The sequence below is a fragment of the Hemitrygon akajei genome, chromosome 12, assembly GCF_048418815.1.
Source record: "Hemitrygon akajei chromosome 12, sHemAka1.3, whole genome shotgun sequence".
NCBI classification, from domain to species: Eukaryota; Metazoa; Chordata; class Chondrichthyes; order Myliobatiformes; family Dasyatidae; genus Hemitrygon; species Hemitrygon akajei.
Genome location: NC_133135.1, coordinates 115,580,203 through 115,608,015, shown reverse-complemented (window position 1 = coordinate 115,608,015; position 27,813 = coordinate 115,580,203). Strand labels below are relative to the sequence as shown.

Genomic DNA, 27,813 nt, shown 5'->3' with positions numbered 1-27,813 from the left:
CATGCCAAACAGGTCAAAGGGTAGAGGCCAGACTAAGAGTGTTCCACCGGTCCTCCAGGTTTGGGGGTTCAGCTTCTTTGCTGCCCCAAATGCCAGCAGCATAACAGGCAGTGAGCAAGTCACGTTGCTATTAAGTGGGGGCAGTGTGGTGGCATAGCAATGAGCATAATGCTATTACAGTGCCGGTGACCAGGGTTCAATTCCCGCTGCTGTCTGCAAGGTGTCTGTACGTTTGCTCTGTGACCACACGGGCCTCTACCAGTTGCTCCAGTTTCCTCCCACAGTCTGAAGGCCCACTAGTAGAGTAGCTGGTCACAAGTGGCTGGAAGGGCCTGTTCCCATGTTGTATCTCTAAAACTAAACACATAAATTGTGATGTGTATGTAGAAGGAGCCACCCAGAGGAAGTGGTTGAGGTAGGTACAATAATTTTTATTTATTTATTTAGAGATACAGCACAGGGCAGGCCCTTTGGCCCAATGAGCGTCATCGTCAGGCAACCCAATGGTTTAACCCGAGCCTGATCACAGGACAGTTTACAATGACCAACCAGCACGTCTTTGGACTGTGGCAGGAATCTGGAGAATGCTGTCACAGGGAGATCAGAGGACACCGGTATTGAATTGCTAACTCTGATGCCCCGAGCTGTAATAGCATCGTACTAACCACCACACCACTGTGGCACTCAACTACTTTCACCATACAGCCAGACAGCTTTAGAAAGTTATGGGTCAAAGGCTGACACGAGGCTAGGCCAACACGCAGAGTACCCACACGCAGTGTACACACACGCAGTGTAGCTGACACATGGGCTGAAAGGCTGTTTTGGCATTGTACAAGCCCATGAACTTTGCAAGAGAGAGAAGGCACCTATCACTGGTCTTTCAGGAGGTACCAATATCACCTTAATCTCAACATTAGCTCTAAACCTTTCCCTCCAGTGTACCAGTGGAGATCCATTGTGATTGTCACTTTCTGAAGGCAATTAGTTGTAAAAGTTTAAGCTCCTGAGCTGCACACAGCTTAGGCCACAAGATATAGGAGAATTAGACCATTTGGTCCATCGACTCTGCTCCACCATTTCATCATGGCCGATCCATTTCTCTCTCAGCCCAAATCTCCCCGTATCCCTTCATGCCCTGACCAATCAAGAATCTATCAATTTCTGCCTTAAATATACATAGCCTCCACAGCCACCAGCAGCAACAAATTTCACAGATTCATCACCCTCTGACTAAAGAAATTCCTCCTCACCTCTGTTCTAAATGGACACTCCTCTATTCTGAGGCTGAGTCCCTCACCATAGGAAACAGCCTCTCCACAAACCACACTATCAAGGCCTTTCAACATTCGATATGTTTCAATGAGATCCGAATACAGACCCAGAGCCCTCAAACACTCTTCATATGATAGGCATTTCAATCCCGGAATCATTTTTGTGAATCCCTTTTGACCTTCTTCCATGTCAGCACACCCTTTCTTAGATAAGGGGACCAAAATTGCTCACAAGACTCCAAGTGAGGCCTCACCAGTGCTTTATAAAGCCTCAAATGTACCCTTTTAATTGCATTTTTCTAATTTATAAGACAGAGCCATTTCGGATAATAAAGTTGAAAACATATACAAAATGATGAGAGGCATAGGTGTACAAGACGATAAGAAGCAGAGATTGAGTTCTTCCCAGAGTGGAAATGGCTAATACAATGGGGCATGACTTCACGATATTTGGAGAAAAGTATAGGGGATGATGTTAGAGGCAAGCTATTTTTAAAAAAAAAATTACAATGGGCATGTGGATCGCCTTGCCGAGGTGATGGTAGAGATCGGTATATGAAATACGTTGATGAGTCTCTTGGATAGGCACATGAATGATAGAAAAATGGAGAGTAATGTAGTGGGATGAGTGGTGGGGTGGAGATTGTCTCTCCCAAAAGAGTGTTCCTTCCCTCTGCTGGCCTGCAGGTCTCCTTTGGGCAAGGTGTTGAATCTGCTTATCCCCTCTCCCTTCCTCCCCTAACCCACCCCCACCCCCCCCCCCACCGGCCCCCGATCGGGGTCACACAAATTCATGGGAGCAGGTGGTGGATGGTCGTTTGAACAGCCGGTGCATATCACAAGTCCTGGTTATGTGACCACTGACGCTAAATGACTGGGATCACCCATCTTGTAAAGGCACTGCCCAGAAGAAGGCAATGGCAAACCATTTCTGTAGAAAAATGTGCCAAGGACAATCACAGTCATGGGAAGAAGGGAAATGGAACGATGGCCTTCATTGCTAGAGGGATTGAATTTAAGAGCAGGGAGGTTATGCTGCAACTGTACAGGGTACTGGTGCAGTTCTGGTCTCCTTACTTGAGGAAGGATACACTGGTTTTGGGGGTGGTGTAGGGAAGTTCACCTGGTTGATTCTAGAGATGAGGGGGTTAGACTACGAGGAGAGATTGAGTTGTGTGGGACTGTACTTGCTGGAATTCAGAGGCATGAGAGGAGTCTTACAGAAACATAAAATTATGAAAGGGATAGATAAGATAGAGGCAGGAAATTTGTTCCCACTAGTAAGTGAGACTAGAACTAGGGGACATAGCCTCAAGGTTTGGGGGAGTAGATATACGATGGAGATGAGGAGGAACTGCTTTTCCCAGAGGGTGATGGATCTGTGGAATTCTCTGCCCAGGGAGGCAGTGGAGGCTACATCAGTAAATATATTTAAGACAAGGCTGGATAGAATTTTGCATAGTAGGGGAATTTAAGGTTATGGGGAAAAGGCACGAGTCCATGGCCAGATCAGCCATGATCTTATTGAATGGTGGAGCAGGCTTGACGGGCCAGATGGCCGACTCCTGCTCCTATTTCTTATGTTCTTATGATGACCTAGGACATATGACATGGCACATAATGAACAAACCAATTAGTAAGGATGGGTTAAGCTTGATCTTAGAGTAGGTTAAAAGGTCACACATCATTGTGGGCCGAAGGGCCTGTACTGTGCTGTAATGTTGTATGATATGTAGAAGGGAATGTTGTACGTTATGTAGGTTGATCTTGGAGCAGCTTAAAGAGTCAGCGTATTGTAAGCCAAAGGGCCTGTACAATAAATGACGTGCTGTAATGTTACAGATTCTAAAACATTGCGTTCCTCACAACTCATCCCCGATAAGGGTCTGGCACACATCAATACACGAGCAGAAAGACTGAACTGTGAGGTAGAGGTGGTTCAGAAATGCCAAGGCCACAGGCCAGGAGTGCGATGGGGTGTGGGAAGTCCAAGGCCTCCCTCTGCTGAAGTGGTCAAAGGACGTGGTGGTCTGCGCCAGCTGATGAGTCATCGTTTAAAGTGGAGGGAGAGAAGAGCTTGGATAATAGGCAGGATGCAAGAATTGACTAAAATTCAGGCCGCAGAAGCAGAGACTTCATAATAAACAGAAAAAACAAGCGAGTTGCCCAGCCTGGCTGGACTTGATAATCAGGAGAGTGACTCAGAGACACAGATAATGTCAGGAAGACCCTGAACAATAAGGACAGGAAGGCTACCTTTCAATCCAATGGCCAAGAGGCTGTACCATCTGGCCAGTTAAACCGTGTGCATACGAACATTCCTGGAGAATACAATCAGGGTGAAAAGTGCAATCTCAAAACAAATCATGGGCACCTCTGTAGCCTAGTGGTTAGTGCAACGCTATTACAGCTTGGGGCATTCTACAGCTCGGAGTTCAATTCTGGCACTGTCTCTATGTCCTACTTGTGGAATGCGTGGGCTTCCCCGGGTGCCACGGTCCAAAGACATACTGGTCAGTTAACTGGTCATTGGAAATTGTCTTGTGATTTGGTCTGGGACAACAGAGCTCGAAGGTCCAGAAGACCCTACCCTGCACGGTATTGCTAAATAAATAATTTAGAAACATTTTTCTTTTAGACTTTAGTTAGAAAAGTGATGTTTTTAAAACCAAAACATGTTGACAAATTTGCAGCACGTGATCAAGGCCCACACTCTAGTTGACAAGTGTTGAAACGCACTTCAGGGTTGTTTGTTCCCAGATGCTTTCAGGTCAATGTCCAGAGATGAAATCTCTGCAACTCAGCAGGTCAGACAGCATCTATGGAGAGGAAGGAGCTGTTAACGTTTCGGGCTGAGACCTTTCGTTCCAGGGTCTCGGCCTGAAACGTCGACTCTCTTCCTCTCCACAGATGCTGCCTGACCTGCTGAGTTCTTCCTGCATTTTGTGCGTGTTGCTCTGAATTTCCAGCATCTGCAGAACGTCTTGCGTTTCAATCTATTAAATGCCTCTCAGTTTTTGAGAGCATTCTACGTGGGGATCATGCTTAAACCACGTGTGATGGTGTGCGAGAGGAAAGGGGCTTGTTTTGCTGTTGTGGGTTGGTTGGTTGCTTTGCTCTGGTGAGCGCTGTGGTGAACGCAAGACTGGAGCCAATGTGGCATCCACAGTGTTAGGCTGTGTTGGCCATTCACAAAAACAACGCATTTTACTGTAGGTTTCGATATACGTGCAATAAAGTGATTTGAATCTGATGTTCTGTAAATCCAGAGTAACGCACAAAAAGTGCTGGAGGAAATCAGCAGGTGTCTAGCCAGTCAAGAGCTTGGAGTTAATTGTTTCCCTACTTGGCTTCACTGTTTTGAGTTTATGTACCTTCAGGGGTAGGGTTGGGGAGGTGGCAACGTGCAGAGTGAAGAAACACAAACTCTGCAGTTACTTGTACATTCGCAAGGCTCGCTGGGCCAACGACAGACCTGATGACCACGAGGCTCCAGTGGCTGGAAGCAGGTTCGGACTCAGTACTAACACAAAGGGCAAGCGTGAGCAACACCTTTAGAATGGGTGCAGATAATGAGTCTCCCCCCACCCCTGCATTCCCCACCCCCCAGCACCCTGCTCAAAAGCCAACTAAAACACCCTCTTTCCCCCACCATCTACTGCACGCCTCTCAGCCTTTGCTGCCTGCTTGGTCACTGGGCATTGTTATGCTGCTGGCCAGTACACTGGGCAGTGCGTCGTCGTTGGGAAACTCCTCAAACCTATAGTTGAGGTAGTCTATATTGCTGCAGGCACCCATGTCCAAATCAGCCTGCTCCCGGCCGTTACTGAAGGGAGGGTGATAGATCTCATCCTCTGTGTGCTGTGGAAGCCCCGCCACTTGGCTCTGGAAACGGTTGCTCGGCCAGTCCAAGGGCTCCTCTTTCTTGCAGCCCACACCGTACATCTCGTTAGGCAGTTCCATGCCCATGAATTCAGGACAGAAGGCAGGAAATCCCTGGTTAGGGTAGTCCCAGGATTTGTTCATCTGGTTCAGGTCTGTAAGCTTCTCGTCTTCCTCAGCTAGTGAAGTTAAAAAGCAAAGTTAGATGTCAAGACATACATTCAGGATTTTCAAGACCAATGATATAAGACCATAAGACACAGGAGCAGAATTAGGCCATTTGGCCCATCAAGTCTGCTCCACCATTCAAACATGGCGGTTCCTTTTGCCCCCTCCTCAGCCCCACGCCCTGCCCTTCTCCCAGTGACCTTTAATGCCATTTCCAATCAAGAGCCTATAAAGCTCTGCCTTAAATACACCCAAAGACCTGGCTCCACAACTGTGGCAAAAAATTCCACAAATTCACCAATCTCTGGCTAAAGAAATTTCTCCGCATCTCTGTTTTAAATGGATGCCCCTCTATCCTGAGGCTGTGCCCTCTTATCTTAGACTTCCCCACCATGGGAAACAAACTATCTACATCTACTCTGTCCAGGCCTTTCAACATTGAGAGGTTTCAATGAGATCTCCCTCATCCTTCTAAATTCCAGCGAGTACAGACCCAGAGCCATCCAACGTTCCTCATATGATAATCCATTCATTCCCAGAATCATCCTTGTGAACCTCCTCTGAACGACCACCCCCCCCCCCAATGCCAGCACATCTTTTCTTAGATGAGGAGCCCCAAAATACTCACAATACTCAAGGTGAGGTGTCACCAGTTCCTTATAAAGCCTCAGCCTCACATCCCAGCTCACGTATTCTAGACCTCTTGAAATGAATGCTAACATGGCAATTGCCTTCTTCACCACTGACTCTACCTGCAAGTTAACATTTAGGGTGTTCTGCACAAGGACTCCCAAGTCCCTTTGCACTTTAGATTTTTGGAGATTTTTCTCCATTTAGAAATTAGTCTACACATTTATTTCTAACATTGTATTTCATTTGCCACTTTCTTGCCTAATCTCCTAATCTGTCCAAATCCTTCTACAGCCTTCTTGTTTCCTCAACACTACCTGCCCCTCCACCAGTCTTTGTATCATCTGTAAACTTGGCAACAAATCCATCTATTCCATCATCTAAATAATTGATATACAGCATAAAACAAAGTGGTCCCAACACTGACCCCTGCAGAACACCACTAGTCACTGGCAGCAAACCAGAAAAGGATCCTTTTATTCCCACTTGCTGCCTCCTTCCAAACAGCCAATGCTCTAACCGTGCTACTAACTTTCCTGTAATACCATGGGCTCTTAACTTGATAAGTGGCCTCATGTGTGGCACCTTGTTAAAGGTCTTCTGAAAATCCAAATATACAACATCCACTGCCTCCCCTTTATCTATCCTACTTGTAATCTCCTCAAAGAATTCTAACAGGTTCGACAGGCAGGATTTTCCCTGAAGGAAACCATGCTGACTTTGTCCTATCTTGTCCTGTGTCACCAAGTACTCAATCATCTCATCCTTAGCAATTGACTCCAACATCTTCCCAACCACCGAGGTCAGGCTAACTGGCCTGTAACTTCCTTTCTGCTGCCACCTTCTTTCTTAAAGAGTGGAGTGACATTTGCAATTTTCCAGTCCTCTGGCACCAGGCCAGAGTCCAATGATGTTTGAAAGATCATTACTAATACCACCTCAATCTCTAATGATACCTCTTTCAGAACCCCAAAGTGCAATTCATCTGGTCTGGGTGACTTATGTACTCTTGGGTCTTTCAGCTTTTTGAACGCCTTCTCCCTTGTAATAGCAACTACACTCACTTCTCTTCCCTCACACCCTTCAACGTCCGACACACTGCTAGTGTCTTCTATGGTGAAGAATGTAGGTCACCTCCCAGCCTCTGTTGCTATTCCCACTCTCTCCTCCATCTGTCTGTCACTGCTTGCCACCTGGATCCACCAATCATTTCCCAGCTCTTGCTCCACCCCTCCACCTCACCTCTTTACACCGGCCACTACTCCTCTACCTGTGCTGTACAGAAGGCTATGGTTCAGGTGAAGGATGATGGGACTACTCAGGTTAATTGTTCAGCATGGAATAGATGGGCTGAAGGGCCTTTTGCTGTGATATCGTGTTCTATGACACTGCCCTTCATTCTAGACAACCTAGAATGTCAACCGCTCATTTTTCTCCACAGATGCTGCAGAGCTCCTGCAAAGATTTTGTGTCATTAATACCCTACTTTCTCCTGTCTCTATTTCAATCACTGCCATCACCTGTGCACCTAAATTATTAATCCTTTGCTTGTCTGACCCTGGCCTAGTCAAAATGGAATCTATCAGGAACCAGGACAGTAATCATTAATACTTTCGCCCAAGCCAATAACTTGGACCCAAGGTACTAACTGCAATGTCAGCCAATAAGCTGTAAATAGGGGTGGGATGCAGGTGATACTGACTGCAATGTCAGCCAATAAGCTGTAAATAGGGGTGGGATGCAGGTGATACTGAATGCAATGTCAGCCAATAAGCTGTAAATAGGGGTGGGATGCAGTTGATACTGACTGCACTGTCAGCCAGTGAGCTAATGACCTGAGATACAGATGGCACTGTCAACCAGTAAGGTGTAGGCAGGGGTTGGGTTTGAGATACTGCCTGCAATTGTAGCCAGTGAGGTGGAGGCATGGGTCAAACCTATGCAACACCGACTGCACTGTCAGCCAGTGAGACGGAGGAATCTCAGAAGATTTACGATGGGACATTGATAGGATGAGGAGCTGGGCTGAGAAGGGGCAAATGAAGTTCAATCTGGAGAAGTGTGATGTGATACTCTTTGGAAGGTCTTTGTAATAAGGAGGTCAGAGCAGGTCGGCTTATGGGAAACATACTGATGTTGACAGGTAATGCAGGTCCAAGAGGAAGAGGAACATTCATTATTGGACAGCCTTTTTTTTAAAAAAAACAAAATTACCTTTGGAGGTAATGTTGTAGTTCTATAAAACTCTGGTTCGACCTCACTTGGAGTATTGTGCTGAGTTCTGGTCGCCTCATTATAGGAAGGATGTGGAAGCTTTAGAGAGGCTGCAGAGGAGATTCACCAGGAAGCTGCCTGGTTTAGAGAGGATAGGTTGAGTGAGATGGGACTTTTCTCTTTGGAGTGAATGAGGATGAGAAGTCACTTGATAAAGGTGTACAAGATGATAAGAGGCAAAGATCGAGTGGATGGCCAGAGACCTTTTCCTGGGACAATCCAAGTGTGCATAATATTAAGTGATTGAAGGAAAATACAGGTCAGGTGGGGGAAATGTCAGAAGTAAGTTCTTTATTCAGGAGTGGTGAGTGTGTGGAACACGCTGCCAGGGGCGGTGGTAGAGGCAGATACATTAGGGACATTTAAGAACATTAGATAGGCACACGGATGATAGAAACATTGGGGTATATGTGGGAGGGAAGGGTTGGATTGATCTCAGAGTAGGGTAAAAGAATGGGACTAATGTTTTATATTCCAAGTGCCTCCACACCACATTAACTGACTGAAGAATCACGTTCACTTCCTGAATTTTTCTCAACTTTAGCCCCATAAACACGGTCACCTGCAGCATCACTGAATTCAGAACTTACCTCGATACTTTACAGAATTTTTCGGTCCCGTCACTGCATTTGCCAAAGTCACATTAGCACCTGTCCAAAAGAAAATCCAGAAGGAAGAGCAGGGTTTACTTTTCAGGTGATTGCTCTGCCGTCCCTCTGTAGACATCTTTCACCCCTACGTCCTGAACCCAATTTTCAATGCATCGCCAACTCTTATGTCAACAAGCTTCCCATTTGGTGGAGTTTACAGGTCGGAGCAGATCTGGCATTTGGCCTGTTATTAGCAAAGGCCACAGCTGCTCTCTTCTCTGGACTCATAATTGCTGGAGTTTCAAAGCATGTTGGGGGTAATCTCATTGAAACCTAGCCAGTACTGAAAGGCCTAGATAGAGTGGATATGGAGAGAATGTGGTGGGGGAGTCTCGGAGCACAGGGCACAGCCTCATAATACAAGGATACTCCTTTAGAACAGAGACCATGAGGGATTTCTTTATCCAGAGGGTGGTGAATCTGTGGAACTCATTGTTACAGATGACCATGAACCCGTTATTGAGTGTATTTAAAGCAGAAGTTGATAGATTCTTGATTAGTCAGGGCATCAAAGGTTACAGGGAAAAAGGCAGGAAAATGGGGTTGAGAGGGATAATAAGTCAGCCATGATGAAATGGCAGGGCAGACTCAATGGGCCAAACAGCCTAATTCTGCTCCTAGGCCTTCTCCTCAGTACCATGTCCCTGCACTAACCTCATATCCCTCAATTCTCTAAACTCTGTCTTGAACATGTTGTCAGATTGGGGTGTAGAATTGTTCTTTTTCTTGTAGTTTGTTCTTTCAATTTTCCAGTAGTTACGGTGCAGTTGTTTCAGTATTGTTCTAGAAACTCCTTAGTAGCAGGTGTCGTGACACTTGAATCTGGCTATTTTATAGGAGGGAGGGAGGAAGGCGACTTGATTTAAAGTTGTGTTTGCTTGTGTTGTTCTGCTGAACATCGTGGACAAGCTATGTTGACCCTGGAATATGTGGTCACACTTGCAGGCTGCCCCAGCAATTCCTTAGGTCGTGGTGGTTGCTTGGGGGGTGGTTTGGCTTATTTGCCAGCCACATACTGCCTCCACCGTGTCTGTCATCGATGGGCCCATTTAAAAATTTTGGGTGTTCTTTCCCTTTGGCTGGCTTGTATGCCACGGCACTGGGTCCAGTTCTGGGCACATCGGGGGTGTAAGAATAGCACGTGCGGGAGGTTCGGCCTCTTCTCTGCTTCAGGCTGGAGTCGTGGCCAGTGCTAAAGGACCATTAGTAAAATATTCATTCATAGCATGCTTAGTTCTTCAATCTTATAAACTGGGGAGATTTAATGGAGTACACATTAAGTTAAAAGGTAACTAAATGTCCAGTATTGTGGCTTAGGGTAGTTTAGACAAAATCCTGTTCCACTGGATGCCCGGTTTTGTGTTTCACTGTTTTGTTTATTTATAAATAAATATTAATGTGTCCATTCACAATCTGTGTCCCTTGAACCTGCTCCACATTCCAGTGGTTAACGCAAACAATGTATTTCACCAAATGCTCTGGTGTACCCTGAGAAATGCACAAATCAGAATCATGGCCAAACTTACCCATGAAAGTGCTGATTGGCGGGAACTTGATCTTCCTTTTCCACTTGGATTGAATGCCGTAGTAATCTGTCATGGGCAAATATAAGTTGTCAGGGATCAGCTGAGGGTAAACACACGCACACAAATCCCAAGCGGTATTGACCATGTCCCCATCTTCCAAAATGTACACCATCCCAAACCAGAAATACCCCTATCACCTTAACAGTCCAAATCCTGGAAGTCTACTGCAGACTCTGTGCTGCCTCATGTCCTTCTTGCTTCTGAAGACCGTGAACTGAGCACTTTATAACCAGTCAAAAACAGCCTTGTGGGTGAACAGAAACTATTTATTTACTAAGATACAGTACAGAATAGGCCCTTCTGGCACTTTGAGCCACACCGGCCAGCAATGCCACCCAATTTAACCCCAGCCAAATCACAGGACAACTGACAATGACCAATTAACCTACAGACCAGTAGGCCCTTGGACTGCAGGAGGAAATCGGAGTGTGTGGGGAAAAGCCAGTGACAAGGAGGACGTACAAACTCCTCAAAGGCAATGCCAGGAACTGATCCCAGGTCGCTGGTACTTAAATGTGGCAAGGGTATTCACCCAAGGAAGGCATTGCAATCTTTAAACTTGTTCTCAAGGCTCACAGAGCTGTTAAGAATGGATCAAACAGACCCTGTTTATTGGTGCAAGGTTCTAGAAGACATGCGTAGCCAGAGGACAGAGCAGAGACTCTGAGCAGGAGCAGCACTTCTATGGTCCCATCTGCCTGTGATTGACTCACATCCCTCTTAATACTTCCTATCCATGTCACTAACATACCCGTTCCAACCACTTCTTCTGGTAGCTTATAGATAGATAGATAGATAGATAGATACTTTATTCATCCCCACGGGGAAATTCAACATTTTTTCCAATGTCCCATACACTTGTTGTAGCAAAAACTCATTACATACAATACTTAACTCAGTAGTAATATGATATGCATCTAAATCACTAACTCAAAAAGCATTAATAATAGCTTTAAAAAAGTTCTTAAGTCCTGGCAGTTGAATTGTAAAGCCTAATGGCATTGGGGAGTATTGACCTCTTCATCCTGTCTGAGGAGCATTGCATCGACAGTAACCTGTCGCTGAAACTGCTTCTCTGTCTCTGGATGGTGCTATGTAGAGGATGTTCAGGGTTTTCCATAATTGACCGTAGCCTCCTCAGCGCCCTTCGCTCAGCTACCGATGTTAAACTCTCCAGTACTTTGCCCACGACAGAGCCCGCCTTCCTTATCAGCTTATTAAGACGTGAGGCGTCCTTCTTCTTAATGCTTCCTCCCCAACACGCCACCACAAAGAAGAGGGCGCTCTCAACAACTGACCTATAGAACATCTTCAGCATCTCACTGCAGACATTGAATGACGCCAACCTTCTAAGGAAGTACAGTCGACTCTGTGCCTTCCTGCACAAGGCATCTGTTTCATTAGCTGTACTGTGGGTGAAAAAGTTGCTCCTTCGGTTCCTATTAAATTCCTCCATTCTTATCTGAAGCATTTGCCCCTCTAGTTCATGATTTTATGCTTGAGGGAGAAAAACTCTATGCCCCCTCAAAGGGGGATCTCACTGAAATCTATCGAACGCTGAAAGACCTCAATAGAGTGGATGTGGAGAGGATGCTTCTTACAGTGGGAGAATGCAAGCCCAGAGGACCCAGCCTCAGAATTGAGGGTCATCTCTTTAGAACAGAGATGAGGAGGAATTTCTTTAGCCAGGGAATGGCAAATCTGTGGAATTCGTTGCCACAGGTAGCTGTGGTTTTTAAGTATATTTAACCACAGTGGTTGATAGATTCTTGATTAGTCAGGGCATGAAGAGATGCAGGGAGAAGGCAGGAGATTGGGGCTGAGAGGGAAAATGGATCAGCCATGATGAAATGCCGGAGCAGACTCAATGGGCCAAATAGCCTCATTCTGCTCCTATATCTTATGGTTTGACAAGTGTCCTGTGTCCAAATAAAAGAAGTTCCAACTTGGTCAAACTCTCTCAGTCCCTAGAGTCCTGCGACATCCTTGGAAATCTCTTCACAGTTTAATGGCACCTTTGCGATAGCAGAGTGACCAAAACACAACAGAAAAGATTCTGTACGTGCTGGAACTCTTGAGCAACATGCACAAAATACTAGAGGAATCCAGCAAGTCAGGCGGCATGTACGGAGGGGAATAATCAGTCATCATTTCAAGCCAAGACCCTTCATCAGAACTGTTCATTCCTCTCCTTGGACGCTGCCCGACTTGCTGAATTCCTCCAGCACTTTGTGCCTGACGCTGACAACTGAACACGACATTCCAAACGTGGTTTTGCTGTCTCATACAACTGCCACATCACATCCCAACTTGCGTGCCCCAGTGGCCTGACTGATGAAGGGCAGCGGGCCAGGCACCTTCTTCACCACCCTGTCTACCTGGAATGCCCCTTTCCATAAACCATATACTTGTGGCTCTTTGGTCCTCCTGTTGTACAACACACCCCAGGGTCCTACCATCCACGAAAGCAGTCAGCATAATCAAAGACTCCACACACCCTGGACATCATCTCTGCTCCCCTCTCCCAGCAGGCAGAAGACACAGAAGCCTAAAAGCACGTACTCAAGGACAGCTTCCATCCCATTGTTGCAAAGTTCCCTAGTCAGAGAGTCATAGAAAAGTACAGCACCATTTAAATGCTGAATGATTTAAACTGCCTACTCCCACCGACCTGCCCTTCATACCCCTACCCAAACTACTCTTAAATGTTGAAATCAAGCTTGCATACACCACTTCTGCTGAGGGCTCACTCCACACTCCCACAACTCTGAGTGAAGTTTCCCTCATATTCCCATTTAACTTTTCACCTTTCACCCTTAACCCATGACCTCTGGTTCTAGTCCCAGCCAACCTCAGTAGAAAAAGTTTGTTTGCATTAACCCTATCTATACCTGTCAAAAGTACATATACTTCTATCAAATCTCCCCTCAGTCTTCTACATTCTAGAGAATAAAGTTCCAACCTATACAATCTTTCCTTGTAGCTCAGGTCCTCAAGTCTGAGTAACATCCTTGTACATTTTCTCTGCACTCTTTCAACCTTATTTACATCTTTCCTGTAGATAGGTGACCAGAATTGTACACAATACTCCAAAAATTGGCCTCACCATTGTCTTATACAACTTCAACATAACATCCCATCTCCTGTACCCAATACTTTTATTTATGAAGGCCAATGTGCTAAAAGTTTTTATTTCACAACCCTATCTACTTGTGATGCCACTTTCAACATATTACAGATCTGTATTCCCAGATCCCTCTGTTCTACCACACTCCTCAGTGCCCTACAGTTCGCCCTAGTATGATAAGATGGGTTCGACCTCATTATCATCCTTGTTATGATCTTGCACTTATCATTTACCTGTTCTGCACTGTCTCTGGAGCTGTTACACTTTACTCTGCATAGTTATTGTTCGACCTTGTTCTACCTCAATGCACTATGTAATGATTCGATCTGTATGAACAGTATGCAAGACAAGCTCTTCACTCTATGTAATGATTCGATCTGTATGAACAGTATGCAAGACAAGCTCTTCACTCTATGTAATGATTCGATCTGTATGAACAGTATGCAAGACAAGCTCTTCACTCTATGTAATGATTCGATCTGTATGAACAGTATGCAAGACAAGCTCTTCACTCTATGTAATGATTCGATCTGTATGAACAGTATGCAAGACAAGCTCTTCACTCTATGTAATGATTCGATCTGTATGAACAGTATGCAAGACAAGCTCTTCACTCTATGTAATGATTCGATCTGTATGAACAGTATGCAAGACAAGCTCTTCACTCTATGTAATGATTCGATCTGTATGAACAGTATGCAAGACAAGCTCTTCACTCTATGTAATGATTCGATCTGTATGAACAGTATGCAAGACAAGCTCTTCACTCTATCTTGGTGCACATGACAATAATAAACCAATTCCATATGCACTTCCAACTTTTCCCGATTTTGTTTTCCTTTCAGGACGGTAACACCAACCAAAAATGAAAAGTACCAACCCTCATGATGACGGTCACAACAACTGCGAGAGCTGCTGCATTTAAATGCCAGGGCTGTTCGCGAACCTTACCGATTTCCTTGGGGATGTAGCGGAACTCGAACGGATCGCTGTATTCCCTGTCGGACGGACGGAAGAGACGGAGGCTCACGCTAACGGGCTGCTGAATGTCAATGTCGCAGTAGGGCGGGGTTTTGAAGACTATGGCTATCTGCCGGTGAACATCGGTTTGGGAAAAGACGCCCCTTGCTTCCCAGTTGTTTGCGGAGAAGATGACTGCAATGTCTTCTATGGAAGGAGCAGAGAAGAATTAGGCCATTCAGCCCATCAAGACTGCTCTGCCATTTCATGACTGATTTACTATCCCTCTCAACCCCATTCCCCTGCCTTCTCCCCATAACCACTGACACCATTACTAATGACTTGTCATGTTAAAAAGACACAGGAGTAGTGTGTCTGGTTTTGCTCTGCAAGGAACCAGCATGAAAAGTCTTGATAGAGTGGATGTTTGCTATAATGGGCAAGTCCAGAACTAAGGGCACAGCCTCAGAAGACAAGGAGATCTCTTTAGAACAGGTGAGGAGAAATTTCTTCAGCCAGAGGGTGGTAAATCTGTGGAATTTGTTCCACAGATGGTTGTGGAGGCCGAGTCATTGGGTGTATTTAAAGAGGAGGTTGATAAGTTTTTGATTAGTCAGGCATGGCCAAGAGGTTCAACTGTTGTTCAGAGCAAATATCAAAATGGGGAAGAAATGTGATCCAAGTGACTTGGACCGTGGAATGACCAGATGACCATGCCAGATGGGGTGGTTTGAGTATCCCAGGAACTGCTGATCTCCTGGGATTCTCACACACAACAGTCTCCAGAATTTACACAGAACGGTGCGAAAAACAAAAAAAAATCCAGTGAACAGCAGTTCTGTGGATGAAAACATCTTGTCAGTGAGTTTATGTTCTCGAGATGTGCTCAGTGCTGGCCATAGAGGAATTAAAATATGGAAGGAAACATTAAAGTTGAATGAGGAAATATATTGAATATCCAACAGCCTAGTTAATGAGAGAGGTCAGAGGAGAATGGCCAGACTGGTTCAAGCTGACAGGAAGGTGACAGTAACACAGATACATCAGTGGTGTGGAAGAGCATCTCTGAACATATGATATGTCAAATTTTGAAGTGGACGGGCTCCAGCAGCATGCGACTAAAATGGCCGCTGACTGTCTGGAGCTCTGTGCTGTGATGCTGCTGTAAGTTTCTCACTGTAACTGTGCATTTGCAAATAAACATGACTTTGACATTGAAGAGAGAAATAAAACACGCAGAAACAGGACATCAACACAAAAAGACACAAATCAGAGATGTCTGAGATAGTTTAGAAGATGATGATGTTAGGTCTCCATTGGCCAGGATTGACCACAGACGTTGCGTCCTAGCTGTCTAGATACACAAGCCAGGGTGACACAATATGGTGAGCAAGCTGTTACCTACCCATGTAGCAAACTCCCGCTCTCCACACATCTGACGAACCCAAAGGATCAGCAGAGACCGGTATAGTTTGGCACCAGGTGTTGCTAGGGTTGAACTCAATGTCGGACTGCCTTAGGGACTCCAGCACCAGATTTCCTCGAGCAAACACGAGGAAATCTGCAGATGCTGGAAATTCAAACAACAACACACACATAAAATGCTGGTGGAACACAGCAGGCCAGGCAGCATCTATAAGGAGAAGCGCTGTCGACGTTTCGGGCCGAGACCCTTCGTCAGGACTAACTGAAAGGAAAGATAGTAAGAAATTTGAAAGTAGTGGGGGGAGGGGGAAATGCGAAATGATAGGAGAAGACCGGAGGGGGTGGGATGAAGCTGAGAGCTGGAAAGGTGATTGGCCAAAGTGATACAGAGCTGGAGAAGGGAAAGGATCATGGGACGGGAGGCCTCGGGAGAAGAACAGGCAAACAACTAAATATGTCAGGGATGGGGTAAGAAGGGGAGGAGGGGCATTAACGGAAGTTAGAGAAGTCAGTGTTCCACCAGCATTTTGTGTGTGTTGTTACTAGATTTCCTCCTTGGGATTTACTCCTGAAGCCTTTCCTCATTAGTGAGTATAGCAGAGGTTTGAGATCAGAGACTTTCTTCTCCTAGCTGAGCTGCCAGACGAGCCCCATCTGCCTGATGTGAGTGGTTTTAAGGTGCCAGTAACCCACCTTTGCCCCTTCTCCCATCAGTAGAAACGGCTCTGTCAGGCCAAGTAGCTAAGCCACACAGCCGACGACTCCAAGTCCTAACCCCGAGTAGGCAATCCCTGCCTACTCATTTCAGCTTTTTATCACGGCTACACGCAGCACGGTGAGACCAGGGATGAATCCAATGCAGACCCAGATGTGCTGGGGGTATTCCGGTGCAGACCCAGATGTGCTGGGGGTATTCCGGTGCTGAGGTAGGTGAAGGCTTGTGCAGTTCGGAGCTGGCTTCAGGGGGGGGGGGGGGGGGCACCTACAGGAGCGATTGGGACAGGAATAATAGAACATACCTTTCTGCACCTTGTCGCAGAGGAGGAAGAGTTCTTCTCCCCCCGAGCAGACCCCGCTGTCTTTGTTCAGGCGGCAGATTCGCAGCTCAGATGTGTTAGTGGCTTCTGTAACGAGAGCGGGCGAGGCGATGAGACGGGCACATTCAACCGACCCCCACCCACCGAAAATCTGAGTGTGGAAACAAGCAACTGTCATTGCTGGGGGTGGGGGGGGGTGAGTGCAGAGAGAGGGAGGGAGTGGTAGTACATAGAGACTGTGAGGGCGGGGGAGGCAGAGAGGGGGGAGTTGTGTGGGGAAGAGGGAGAGAGGAAGGGTGTGTGTGTGGGGGAGGGGGAGGAAAGGCAGAGAGTGTGGAGTGCAGAGAGGTAGTGTGGGGGGGGTGAAGGAGGGAGGGGTCAATGAGTGTGGGGGGAGAGAGGGTAGTGGGGGGGTTGGGTCAGACAGAGTACAGGGCTAGTCCGGGGGGAGGGAGGGTGGTGGAGGAAGGACTGTGAGGGAGTGGGGATGCAGAGGGAGGGAGTTCATGAAGGGTGGAGGGAGGGAGTGCAGTTATTGGTGCCAGGAGGGACTGGGCTGTGAATTGACCCCAGGACCAACACCGAGAATGAGGATGAGAGGCACTTCAAGGACCTACTCTTGTCGTAAATGGGCTCTGAGAGGACAGGCGTCAGGGCGAAGTACGGCTCCTGGATGAAGGCCTGGAAGCAGAGGCGGACCACGTTCATGTCGATGTCTTCCAGGTAGTTCAGGGAGTCGCCAGCTGTCGGGGGAAAACAAAAGCACTGAGAACTCCCGTGTGTGAAAACCGGCACGTGGCCAACTCCACCAGGGCCACAGCACAGAAAAATGCCAGAGTTGTGGGTGTAGCTCGAAATACTACAGAACTCTGTTTCCTCTCCAAGGTCTACAGTCTTTGCTGCCTCAATAAAGCAGCCAACGTAATGAAGGACCCCAGTCACCGTGGACAATGTCTCTTCTCCCATCCCACAAGGCAGAAGATACAAAAGCCTGAACGGATGTCCCACCAGGCTCAAGGACAGCTTCTACACTGCTGTTATAAGACTACTGAAGATCCCCTAGCATTATAAGATTGACTCAACCTCATAGATTGTTTCATCTTACACCTTTTTGCCTACCTGCACTGTACTTTCTCTGTAGCCATTACACTTTATTCTATATTACCTTACATTATACTACCTCATTAGATGGCGGGGTGGAGATACGTCTCTACCAACGGAGGTGCAAGGTGCTCCTTCCCTCTGCTAGCCTGCGGGTCACCCTCGGGTAAGGTGTAGCACCTGCTTAGCCCCCTCCTACCCCCCAGGTCAGGGTCACGTGAAGCCACGGCAACAGATGGTGAGCAGCCGGTGCACATCACAGGTCCTGGTTATGCGACCACTGACACCAGGCAGACAATCTCTGAAGAGTATTGATAATGGCTGGGGTCACCCCTCTTGTAAAGACACTGCCCCGAAGGGGGTAATGGCAAACCATTTCTGTAGAAATATTTGCCAAGAACACTCATGGTTATGGAAAGACCATGATCGCTCATGTCATGTGACCCAGTGATTCTACCTTAATGTACTGTGTAATGATTTGATCTACATGAATAGGTTCAAAATACATTATCAAAGCATGTATAAATTACACGACCTTGAGATTTGTCTGCTTACAGGCAGCCACAAAACAAGAAACCCTGAAGAACCCAATTAAAATAAAAGACAAACACCCAGTTGAGTAAACAGTCGAGGGTTTGGGCCGAGAACCTTCATCAAGCTGGGGGGTCAGGGTGAGAGGGTGAGGAAGAAGTACAAGGTGGTGGGTGATCGGTGAGGGGGGAGGGGTGTAGTAAAGAGCTGGGAAGTTCGTTGGTGACCCCCAGCAATCCCCGATTTAACCCTAGCTTAATCACAGGACAATTTACATGAACAATTAACCTACTACCTGGTACATCTTTGGACTGTGGGAGAAAACTCACACTGTCACAGGGAGAACATACAAACTCCTTACAGGCAGCATCGGGAATTGAACCCATGCCACTGGTACTTTAAAGCATTACTACACCACCTGCTGCCCTTTATAGTGTTCTATACAGTTACAACATAACTTCCTGACTCCCGAATAATCGAGGCAAGCATATTGTAGATAATGGGGGTTCCTGAGAATGACCTCAGGAGTGAAAGGGTGAGTGAGTGAGGAGCATTTGATGGCTCTGGGCCTATACTCACTGGAGGTGAGAAAAAATGGAACCTACTGAATATTGAATGAGACAGATGCACAGGTAGATAGAGTGGACATGGAGCGGATGTTTCCTGTAGAGTGAGAGTCTAGTACTAGAGAATATGAGGACATTACTTTAGAACAGAGATGAGGAGGAATTTTTTCAGCAAGAGAGTGGTAAATCTGTGGAATTCATTGCCACAGACGGCTGTGGAAGCCAAGTCTTTGGGTATATTTAAAGCGGAGGTTGATGAGATCTTGATTAGTCAGGGATCAAAGGTTATGGGGAGAAGGCAGGAGAATGGGGTTGAGAAGGAGAATACATCAGCCACGATGGAGTGGTGGAGAACATCAGGGACAAAACAAGTGGGCTGAAGTGATGGAGCGTGTCAGACTTCCCCATATCCACAAACTGAGATGTTCCTGCGATGGTATCTCTGATACCAGGGCTTGCATCGTGCTGTGACTCATTTGAAGTCACTGGTTTCTAAACAGACGTTAGCACTTCTGCAGAGGGGAACTTTCTTGCTTTGAGTACAGTTGAAAATCTTTCTAGTTTCACTTTAGCACAGGGTGGAGGAAGGGGACAACAGTCTGAACAACAAATCACAGGAAGGTTGCCATACCACTTTGTAGCTCAGAAATGGGTTCTCCAGCACTCTGGCACACACAAAAGCACCGGAGGAATTCAGCAGGGAAGCGCACAGTCGAGCTTTAGGCGGAGATCCTTAACTTCTCCAATTTCCTGCCTGACCCTGCAGATCCCCGATACGACAGTATCCCTAGCCACTTGTCTCCCTCTTCCACCTCAAGCTCTGCTCCAACCATTGCACAGTTGTTCCCAGATCAGACTCTTCAGCTCGGTAATGATAGATAGATAGATAGATAGATAGATAGATAGATAGATAGATAGATAGATACTTTATTCATCCCCATGGGGAAATTCAACATTTTTTCCAATGTCCCATACACTTGTTGTAGCAAAAACTCATTACATACAATACATAACTCAGTAATAATATGATATGCATCTAAAATCACTAACTCAAAAAGCATTAATAATAGCTTTAAAAAAAAAAGTTCTTAAGTCCTGGCAGTTGAATTGTAAAGCCTAATGGCATTGGGGAGTATTGACCTCTTCATCCTGTCTGAGGAGCATTGCATCGACAGTAACCTGTCGCTGAAACTGCTTCTCTGTCTCTGGATGGTGCTATGTAGAGGATGTTCAGGGTTTTCCATAATTGACCGTAGCCTACTCAGCGCCCTTCGCTCAGCTACCGATGTTAAACTCTCCAGTACTTTGCCCACGACAGAGCCCGCCTTCCTTATCAGCTTATTAAGACGTGAGGCGTCCTTCTTCTTAATGCTTCCTCCCCAACACGCCACCACAAAGAAGAGGGCGCTCTCAACAACTGACCTATAGAACATCTTCAGCATCTCACTGCAGACATTGAATGACGCCAACCTTCTAAGGAAGTACAGTCGACTCTGTGCCTTCCTGCACAAGGCATCTGTGTTGGCAGTCCAGTCTAGCTTCTCGTCCAACTGTACTCCCAGATACTTGTAGGTCTTAACCTGCTCCACACATTCTCCATTAATGATCACTGGCTCCATATGAGGCCTAGATCTCCTAAAGTCCACCACCATCTCCTTGGTCTTGGTAATGCAAATATCTGATCAGCCAATCGCGTGGTAGCAACAAGAGCATGTCGACATGGTCAACAGGGTCAGCCCAAACATCAGAATGGGGAAGAAATGTGATTGAAGTTTGACTGTGGAATGATTGCTGGTGCCAGATGGGGTGGTTTGAGTATTTCAGAATGCTGGTGCCAGATGGGGTGGTTTGAGTATCTCAGAAATTGTTGACTTCCTGGGATTTGAGAGAGAGAGAGACAGAGAGAGAGAGTTGGGGGGGTGGGGGAGATTTGGTGAGAGATGGGGCTTGGGAGGGAGCGAGGTCTGGAGAGAGACGGGGAGGGTGCGAGGGAGTGAGGTCTAGAGAGACACTGGAGGGGGGAGAGTGAGGGAGGGAGGGAGGTCTGGAGAGAGACAGGGAGGGTGCGAGGGAGTGAGGTCTGGAGAGACTGGGGGGGAGAGGGTGAGGGAGGGAGGTCTGGAGAGAAAGTGGGGGGAGAGGGTGAGGGAGGGAGGTCTGGAGAGAGATGGGGGGAGAGGGTGAGGGAGGGAGGTCTGGAGAGAGAGTGGGGGGAAAGGGTGAGGGAGGGAGGTCTGGAGAGAGACTGGGGGGGAGAGGGTGAGGTCTGGAGAGAGAGTGGGGGGAGAGGGTGAGGGAGGGAGGTCTGGAGAGAGACTGGGGGGGAGAGGGTGAGGGAGGGAGGTCTGGAGAGAGAGTGGGGGAGAGGATGAGGGAGGGAGGTCTGGAGAGAGACTGGGGGGGAGAGGGTGAGGGAGGGAGGTCTGGAGAGAGACTGGAGGGGGAGAGGGTGAGGGTGGGGTCTGGAGAGACTGGGGGGAGAGGGTGAGGGAGGGAGGTCTGGAGAGAGACGGGGGGAGAGGGTGAGGGAGTGGGGTCTGGAGAGAGACTGGAGGGGGAGAGGGTGAGGGAGGGAGGTCTGGAGAGACTGGGGGGAGGGTGAGGGAGGAAGGTCTGGAGAGAGACTGGAGGGGGAGAGGGTGAGGGAGGGAGGTCTGGAGAGAGACTGGGGGAGAGGGTGAGGGAGTGAGGTCTGGAGAGAGACTGGAGGGGGAGAGGATGAGGGAGGGAGGTCTGGAGAGAGACTGGAGGGGGAGAGGGTGAGGGAGGGAGGTCTGGAGAGACTGGGGGGAGGGTGAGGGAGGGAGGTCTGGAGAGAGACTGGGGGGAGGGGGTGAGGGAGTGAGGTCTGGAGAGAGACTGGAGGGGGAGAGGGTGAGGGAGGGAGGTCTGGAGAGAGACTGGGGGGAGAGGGTGAGGGAGTGAGGTCTGGAGAGACTGGAGGGGGAGAGGATGAGGGAGGGAGGTCTGGAGAGAGACGAGGGGGAGAGGGTGAGGGAGGGAGGTCTGGAGAGAGACGAGGGGGAGAGGGGGAGGGAGGGAGGTCTGGAGAGACTGGGGGGAGGGTGAGGGAGGGAGGTCTGGAGAGAGAGTGGGGGAGAGGGTGAGGGAGGGAGGTCTGGAGAGAGACGGGGGGAGAGGGTGAGGGAGGGAGGTCTGGAGAGAGACTGGAGGGGGAGAGGGTGAGGGTGGGGTCTGGAGAGACTGGGGGGAGAGGGTGAGGGAGGGAGGTCTGGAGAGAGACGGGGGGAGAGGGTGAGGGAGTGGGGTCTGGAGAGAGACTGGAGGGGGAGAGGGTGAGGGAGGGAGGTCTGGAGAGACTGGGGGGAGGGTGAGGGAGGGAGGTCTGGAGAGAGACTGGGGGAGAGGGTGAGGGAGTGAGGTCTGGAGAGAGACTGGAGGGGGAGAGGATGAGGGAGGGAGGTCTGGAGAGAGACTGGAGGGGGAGAGGGTGAGGGAGGGAGGTCTGGAGAGACTGGGGGGAGGGTGAGGGAGGGAGGTCTGGAGAGAGACTGGGGGGAGGGGGTGAGGGAGTGAGGTCTGGAGAGAGACTGGAGGGGGAGAGGGTGAGGGAGGGAGGTCTGGAGAGAGACTGGGGGGAGAGGGTGAGGGAGTGAGGTCTGGAGAGAGACTGGAGGGGGAGAGGATGAGGGAGGGAGGTCTGGAGAGAGACGAGGGGGAGAGGGTGAGGGAGGGAGGTCTGGAGAGAGACGAGGGGGAGAGGGGGAGGGAGGGAGGTCTGGAGAGACTGGGGGGAGGGTGAGGGAGGGAGGTCTGGAGAGAGACTGGGGGGGAGCAGAGCAGAGGTTCTGCAGCATTATGCCTTCCGTGGTTTGACCAGTCATTTTTTGTGGGGATTTTCCTCCCAGCAGAGGTGAGACTCTATTATCCGGTGAGGACAGGCAGCAAATCGTCTGCAATTTGTTGCAGAGGGATTTCCTGTTTGTGTGCGCCTTGCTCTCGCCATGGTGTTCCTGGGGGTTTGGCTCGCAGCCACGGCCTATTGGAGAGGCTTTGTGGTCTCGGAGCCGTTAAATTTAACTCTCTATCTTTGTCACATGGCAACAGAAACCGTTAGAAACCGATAACAAGTGCAGCCACCTGGCTCCAAATCACAAGAGTATTTGCATGCCTTGTTTTATATCAAATCAAGCTTCAGATGCACAGAGGGAGATGAGAAAAACTGGAAAATCCCCAGGAATCTGATTCCTGTGAAACATTTGTCAGAAATGCAGAATTCTTTATGGCCATTTCATCTGTTGCATAAGGTGTCCAGGATCTCTGATGGTAGTATACAGTGGCTCAGGGTCTCCTAACTACAGAATGCACTCACCTGGTCTACACTTTCTAACAATTTAGTTTTCTAAAAAACTATACATTGCATTGCACTACTGCCGCAAAGTCAACCAACTTCGCTTCGTACGCCATGAAATATAGGAGCAAAATTATGCCACTGGGTCCATTGAGTCTGCTCTGCCATCTCATCATGGCTGAACCAGTTTTTCCCTCAGTCAAAATCTCCTGCTTTCTCCCGGTGTTCCTTCATGCCCTGACCAATCAAGAATCTTATCAACCTCAGCCTTAAATATACATAAAGACTTGGCCTCCACAGCTACCTGTAGCGAAGAATTCCACAGATTCTTCATCTCCGTTCTAAAAGGACGCCCCTCTATTCTGAGGCTGTGTCCTCTAGTCTTAGACTTTCGTACAATGGGTAACATCCAGTCTGTGAAGGCCATCCACCATTCGATAGATTTCACTCACGCACCACCCCTGTTGGCATACACACCCTGGTCCTTTGGTAGAAGGAATAAATATGTTGGGAGAAAATTCTGAAATATTGGTGCAAAGGAACTTGGGAGCTCCCTGAAGGTTAACTTGCAGTTTGAGTCAGTGCTGAGGAAGGCAAATGCCGTGTTAACATCTGTTTTGAGAGGACTCGAACACAAAAGCAAGGATGTAATAACGAAGCCTTCCTCAGACTGCATGGAGTATTGAGAGGAGTTCTGGGCTCCTCATCTAAGAAAATACGTTCTGGCATCGGAGGGGGTTCACGAGAATGATTCTGGGAATGAATGAAGAGTGTTTGATGACGCTGGCCCTGTACTCACTAGAGATTGGGGGGGGGAGGGATCTCATTGAAACCAAACGAATATTGAAAGGCCTCAACAGAGTGAATGTGAGGAGGATGTTTCCAATAGTAGAGGAGTCTACGACCAGAGGGCACAACCTTAAAATAGAGGTGTGTCCATTTAGAACGGAGATGAGGAGGTATTTCATAAGAAGTGGTGAATCTGTGGGATTCATTACCACGGATGCTGCGGAGGCCATGTCATTGGGTATATTTAAAGTGAAGGTTGATAGGGTCTGAAAGGTTATGGGAAGAAGGCAGGAGAATGGGGTTGAGAAGGAAAATGAATCAGCCATGATGGAATGGTGGAGCAGACTTGATGAGCCAAATGGCCTAATTCTGCTCCTATACCTTTTGGTCCATCAAGGCTGATTCAGCGTCTTGGAACATATCACCAGAAGGACAACAGTGGTTCAATTTACTGGCTTAACCACACCTTTCACAAACCTACCAAGTGCCGATGAAGGATCTCGGATTGGAACTGCTGCCTGACCTGCTGAGTTTCTACAGTATGCTGTGTGTACTCCTCTGGATTTTCAACAGCTGCAGAATCTCGTGTTTACACCTACCACATGATCGCATTTCCACTCCCCTCTGTGACAGAGTGCGGCAGTGGGGGTGAGGGAGGTGGAGAGAGAGCAATGGCAGAGGGAGGGAAGAGGGGTGTAGAGTGGCAGCAGAAGTAGGGAGGGGGACAGGGAAGTGGAGGGAGGGAAGGAGAGAGTGTCGGGTAGAGAGTGCGATGGTGGAGAGAGAGAGAGAGAAAGACCCTCCTCAAAGGAGACAAGTTGTGGGTTTTACCAACCTGAAATATCAACCACGTCTCTTACTGAATTGATTGCTTTCTCCTAATTCAGAATTTCTGAAGTATTTCACTTTGAATGAGCAGATTGCCTTCACTTTCACATTCTTAAGAAAGAGATCCAGCTGCAGCTTTGCTAAGAAACAGTTTGTGAACCTTTTGACTTGGCCCGGGCACACACGGCACAGTTTCACTGCTGCAAACACCACCACCTTACCGTTGAAGGGGTCGATCCCCAGTTTCAGCCGGTGCTCTATGGCCTTGGTGACTTCTTTCTTCTTCACGCACTGAATGCCAAGGTTAGCGAAGCTGCAATTGAGGAAAGAAAGGATAGAGGTCCATTTACATCATGTAGGGACTGCATGTTTTAACAGAACGGTACAGCACAATACAGACCCTTTGGTCCACGATGTTGTACCGACCTTTTAACCTACTCCAAGGTCAACTAACCCTTCCCTCCTTCATAACCCTCCATTTTTCTATCATCCCTGTGCCTATCTAAGAGTCCCTCGAATGTCCCTCATGTATCTGCCTCGACCACCAGTCCTGGCAGGGTGTTCATGCACCCACCACTGTGTGTAGACGGAAAGGTGGCATGGTAGCATAGTGGTTAGCACAACACTGTACAGTTCAAGCAACCCAGGTTCAATTCCCATCACTCCTGTAAGGGGTTAGTACATTCTCCCCGTGACCACGTGGGTTTCCTCCAGTTGCTCCAGTTTCCTCCCACAGTCCAAAGACGTACCAGTAACTAGGTTGATTGGTCATTGTAAATTGTCCCATGATTAGGCTAGGGTTAAATCGAGAGATTGCTGGTGACACAGTGTGAAGGGCTGGAAGGGCCTACTCCACACTGTAACTCAATAAACCTACCTCTGAAATTCTCCCCAGTGCCAGCATTTATTAATTATCTTCATTATCTCAGGGTGTGGTTTCATAATATACGATAGACTGGGATCTGCTTTTCTAAAGGGGAGTAAGGAACCAGGACTTGTATACAAAAAATGATGCACAGTAACACACGCAAAATGGTGGAGGAACTTAGCAGGTCAGTAATGAGTAAACAGTCAACATTTCAGGCCGAGACCCTTCTTCAGGACTGAAAAGGTAGGGGGAAGACTACAGAATAACAAGGTGGTGGGGGAGGAGGAGGAAAAAAGCTGGAAGGTGATGGATGACGCCAGGTGGGTGAGAAAGATAAAGGGTTGGAGAGAAGGAATCTGATAGGAGAGGAGAGTGGACCATTGGAGAAAGGGAAGGAGGAGGAGACCCAGAGGGAGGGGATAGGCAGGTGGGAAGAGATAAGAGGCCAGAGGAAGAGTGGAAGTTGGGGCGGGGCAGTTTTCTTATCGGAAGGAGAAATCGATATTCATGCCATCAGGTTGGAGGCTACCCAGACGGAATACAAGGTGTTGCTTCTCCACTCTGAGGGTGGCCTCACCTTGGACTGACACATTGGAACAGGAAAGGGAATTGGTATTAAAATATTTGACCATCGGGAAATCCCACCTCTGTTGGATGGAGCGGAGGAGATTGACAAAGCCATCCCTCCCCATTTCTGATGGGTCTCACCAGCTGCATTGGAAGCACTGGATGTGCTGTTGAGGGTTTATAATCAGAAGCAGATTCATAATCACTGACATAGGTTGTGAAATTTGAGGTTTTGTGGCAGCAGTACAGCGCAATACATAAAAATTACAGTAAAATGTATATAAAAAATGTAAAAAGAGCAAAATAGTGAGACAGAATTCATGGACTGTTCACAGATCTGATGACAGAGGGGAGGACGCTGTCCCTGAATCTCTTCAGGCTTCTATACCTCCTTCCTGATGGTAACAATAAGAACAAGACATGATGGGGGTCCTCAATGATGGATGCCACGGTTTTCGAGGCGTCGCCTTTTGAAGATGTCCTCGTGCCCTGGATGCTGTGCAGACTAGTGACTACGATGGGCCTGGCTGAGTTTATAACCTTCTGCAGTTCTCCCCCCTGATTTTGTACATATCAGACTTACTGAGCCGTTCAGGAGTGGGACTGATGGGCTGGTCGAGTGGTGTTGCAAAACAACCTCGCACTCAGTGTCCGTAAGACCAAGGAATTGATTCTGGACTTCAAGAAAAGGAAGTCGGGAGAGCACATACCAGTCCTCATGGAGGGATCAGAAGTGGAAAGGGTGAGCAGTTTCAAGTTTAAATCTAACCTAGGCCTGACGTATTTACAAAGAGTGCAAGACAGCAGCTCTATTTCATTAGGAGTTTGAGGAGATTTGGTATGTCACCAAAATCTCTTGCAAATTTCTACAGATGTACCATGGAGAGCACTCTATCTTCAAATCTTTCAGTTTCCCAAGAACCAAGTAATTTCCTAGTGATGGCAAGTTCCCACACTTGTGCCCCCCAACACCCTTGAACTTCCAGCATAGTGTTAGTAGCTTGAACTGTGAAGACCGATGCAAAATACTTACGCAGTTCATCCGCCATTTACTTATAGTCTTTTAACATCTTTGGACTATTTTTACTGTGCCCATGGTCTGTTTTTTTATCAATTATGCTATTGTTTACACTGTTGTAACTATATGTTGTAACTATGTGGTTTTGTGCGGGTCTTGTAGCTTTAGTTTTTGGTTTTGTTTGTCTGGTGGATTTGGAGCTCCTTTCTGGGGAACACGC

General features: G+C 47.7%; 1 protein-coding gene across 4 annotated transcripts in view; it reads right to left on the bottom strand.

The window, feature by feature from the left end:
* Positions 1-2,040: 2,040 nt before the first annotated feature.
* Positions 2,041-27,813, bottom strand: part of LOC140737405 (transcription factor RelB-like) — an 87,235-nt gene continuing 61,462 nt past the window's right edge. For 3 of the 4 annotated variants that reach the window (XM_073063891.1, XM_073063894.1, XM_073063893.1), the window contains 7 exons: positions 25,362-25,453; positions 17,631-17,756; positions 16,996-17,100; positions 14,543-14,758; positions 10,405-10,470; positions 8,819-8,878; positions 2,041-5,335 (listed from right to left, as the gene is read on the bottom strand). In XM_073063891.1, the coding sequence (XP_072919992.1) occupies positions 4,944-5,335; positions 8,819-8,878; positions 10,405-10,470; positions 14,543-14,758; positions 16,996-17,100; positions 17,631-17,756; positions 25,362-25,453 (1,057 nt within the window). In that variant the 3' untranslated portion in view covers positions 2,041-4,943. The remainder of the gene's footprint in view (positions 5,336-8,818; positions 8,879-10,404; positions 10,471-14,542; positions 14,759-16,995; positions 17,101-17,630; positions 17,757-25,361; positions 25,454-27,813) is intronic. The other variant, XM_073063892.1, reaches the window with a different exon arrangement.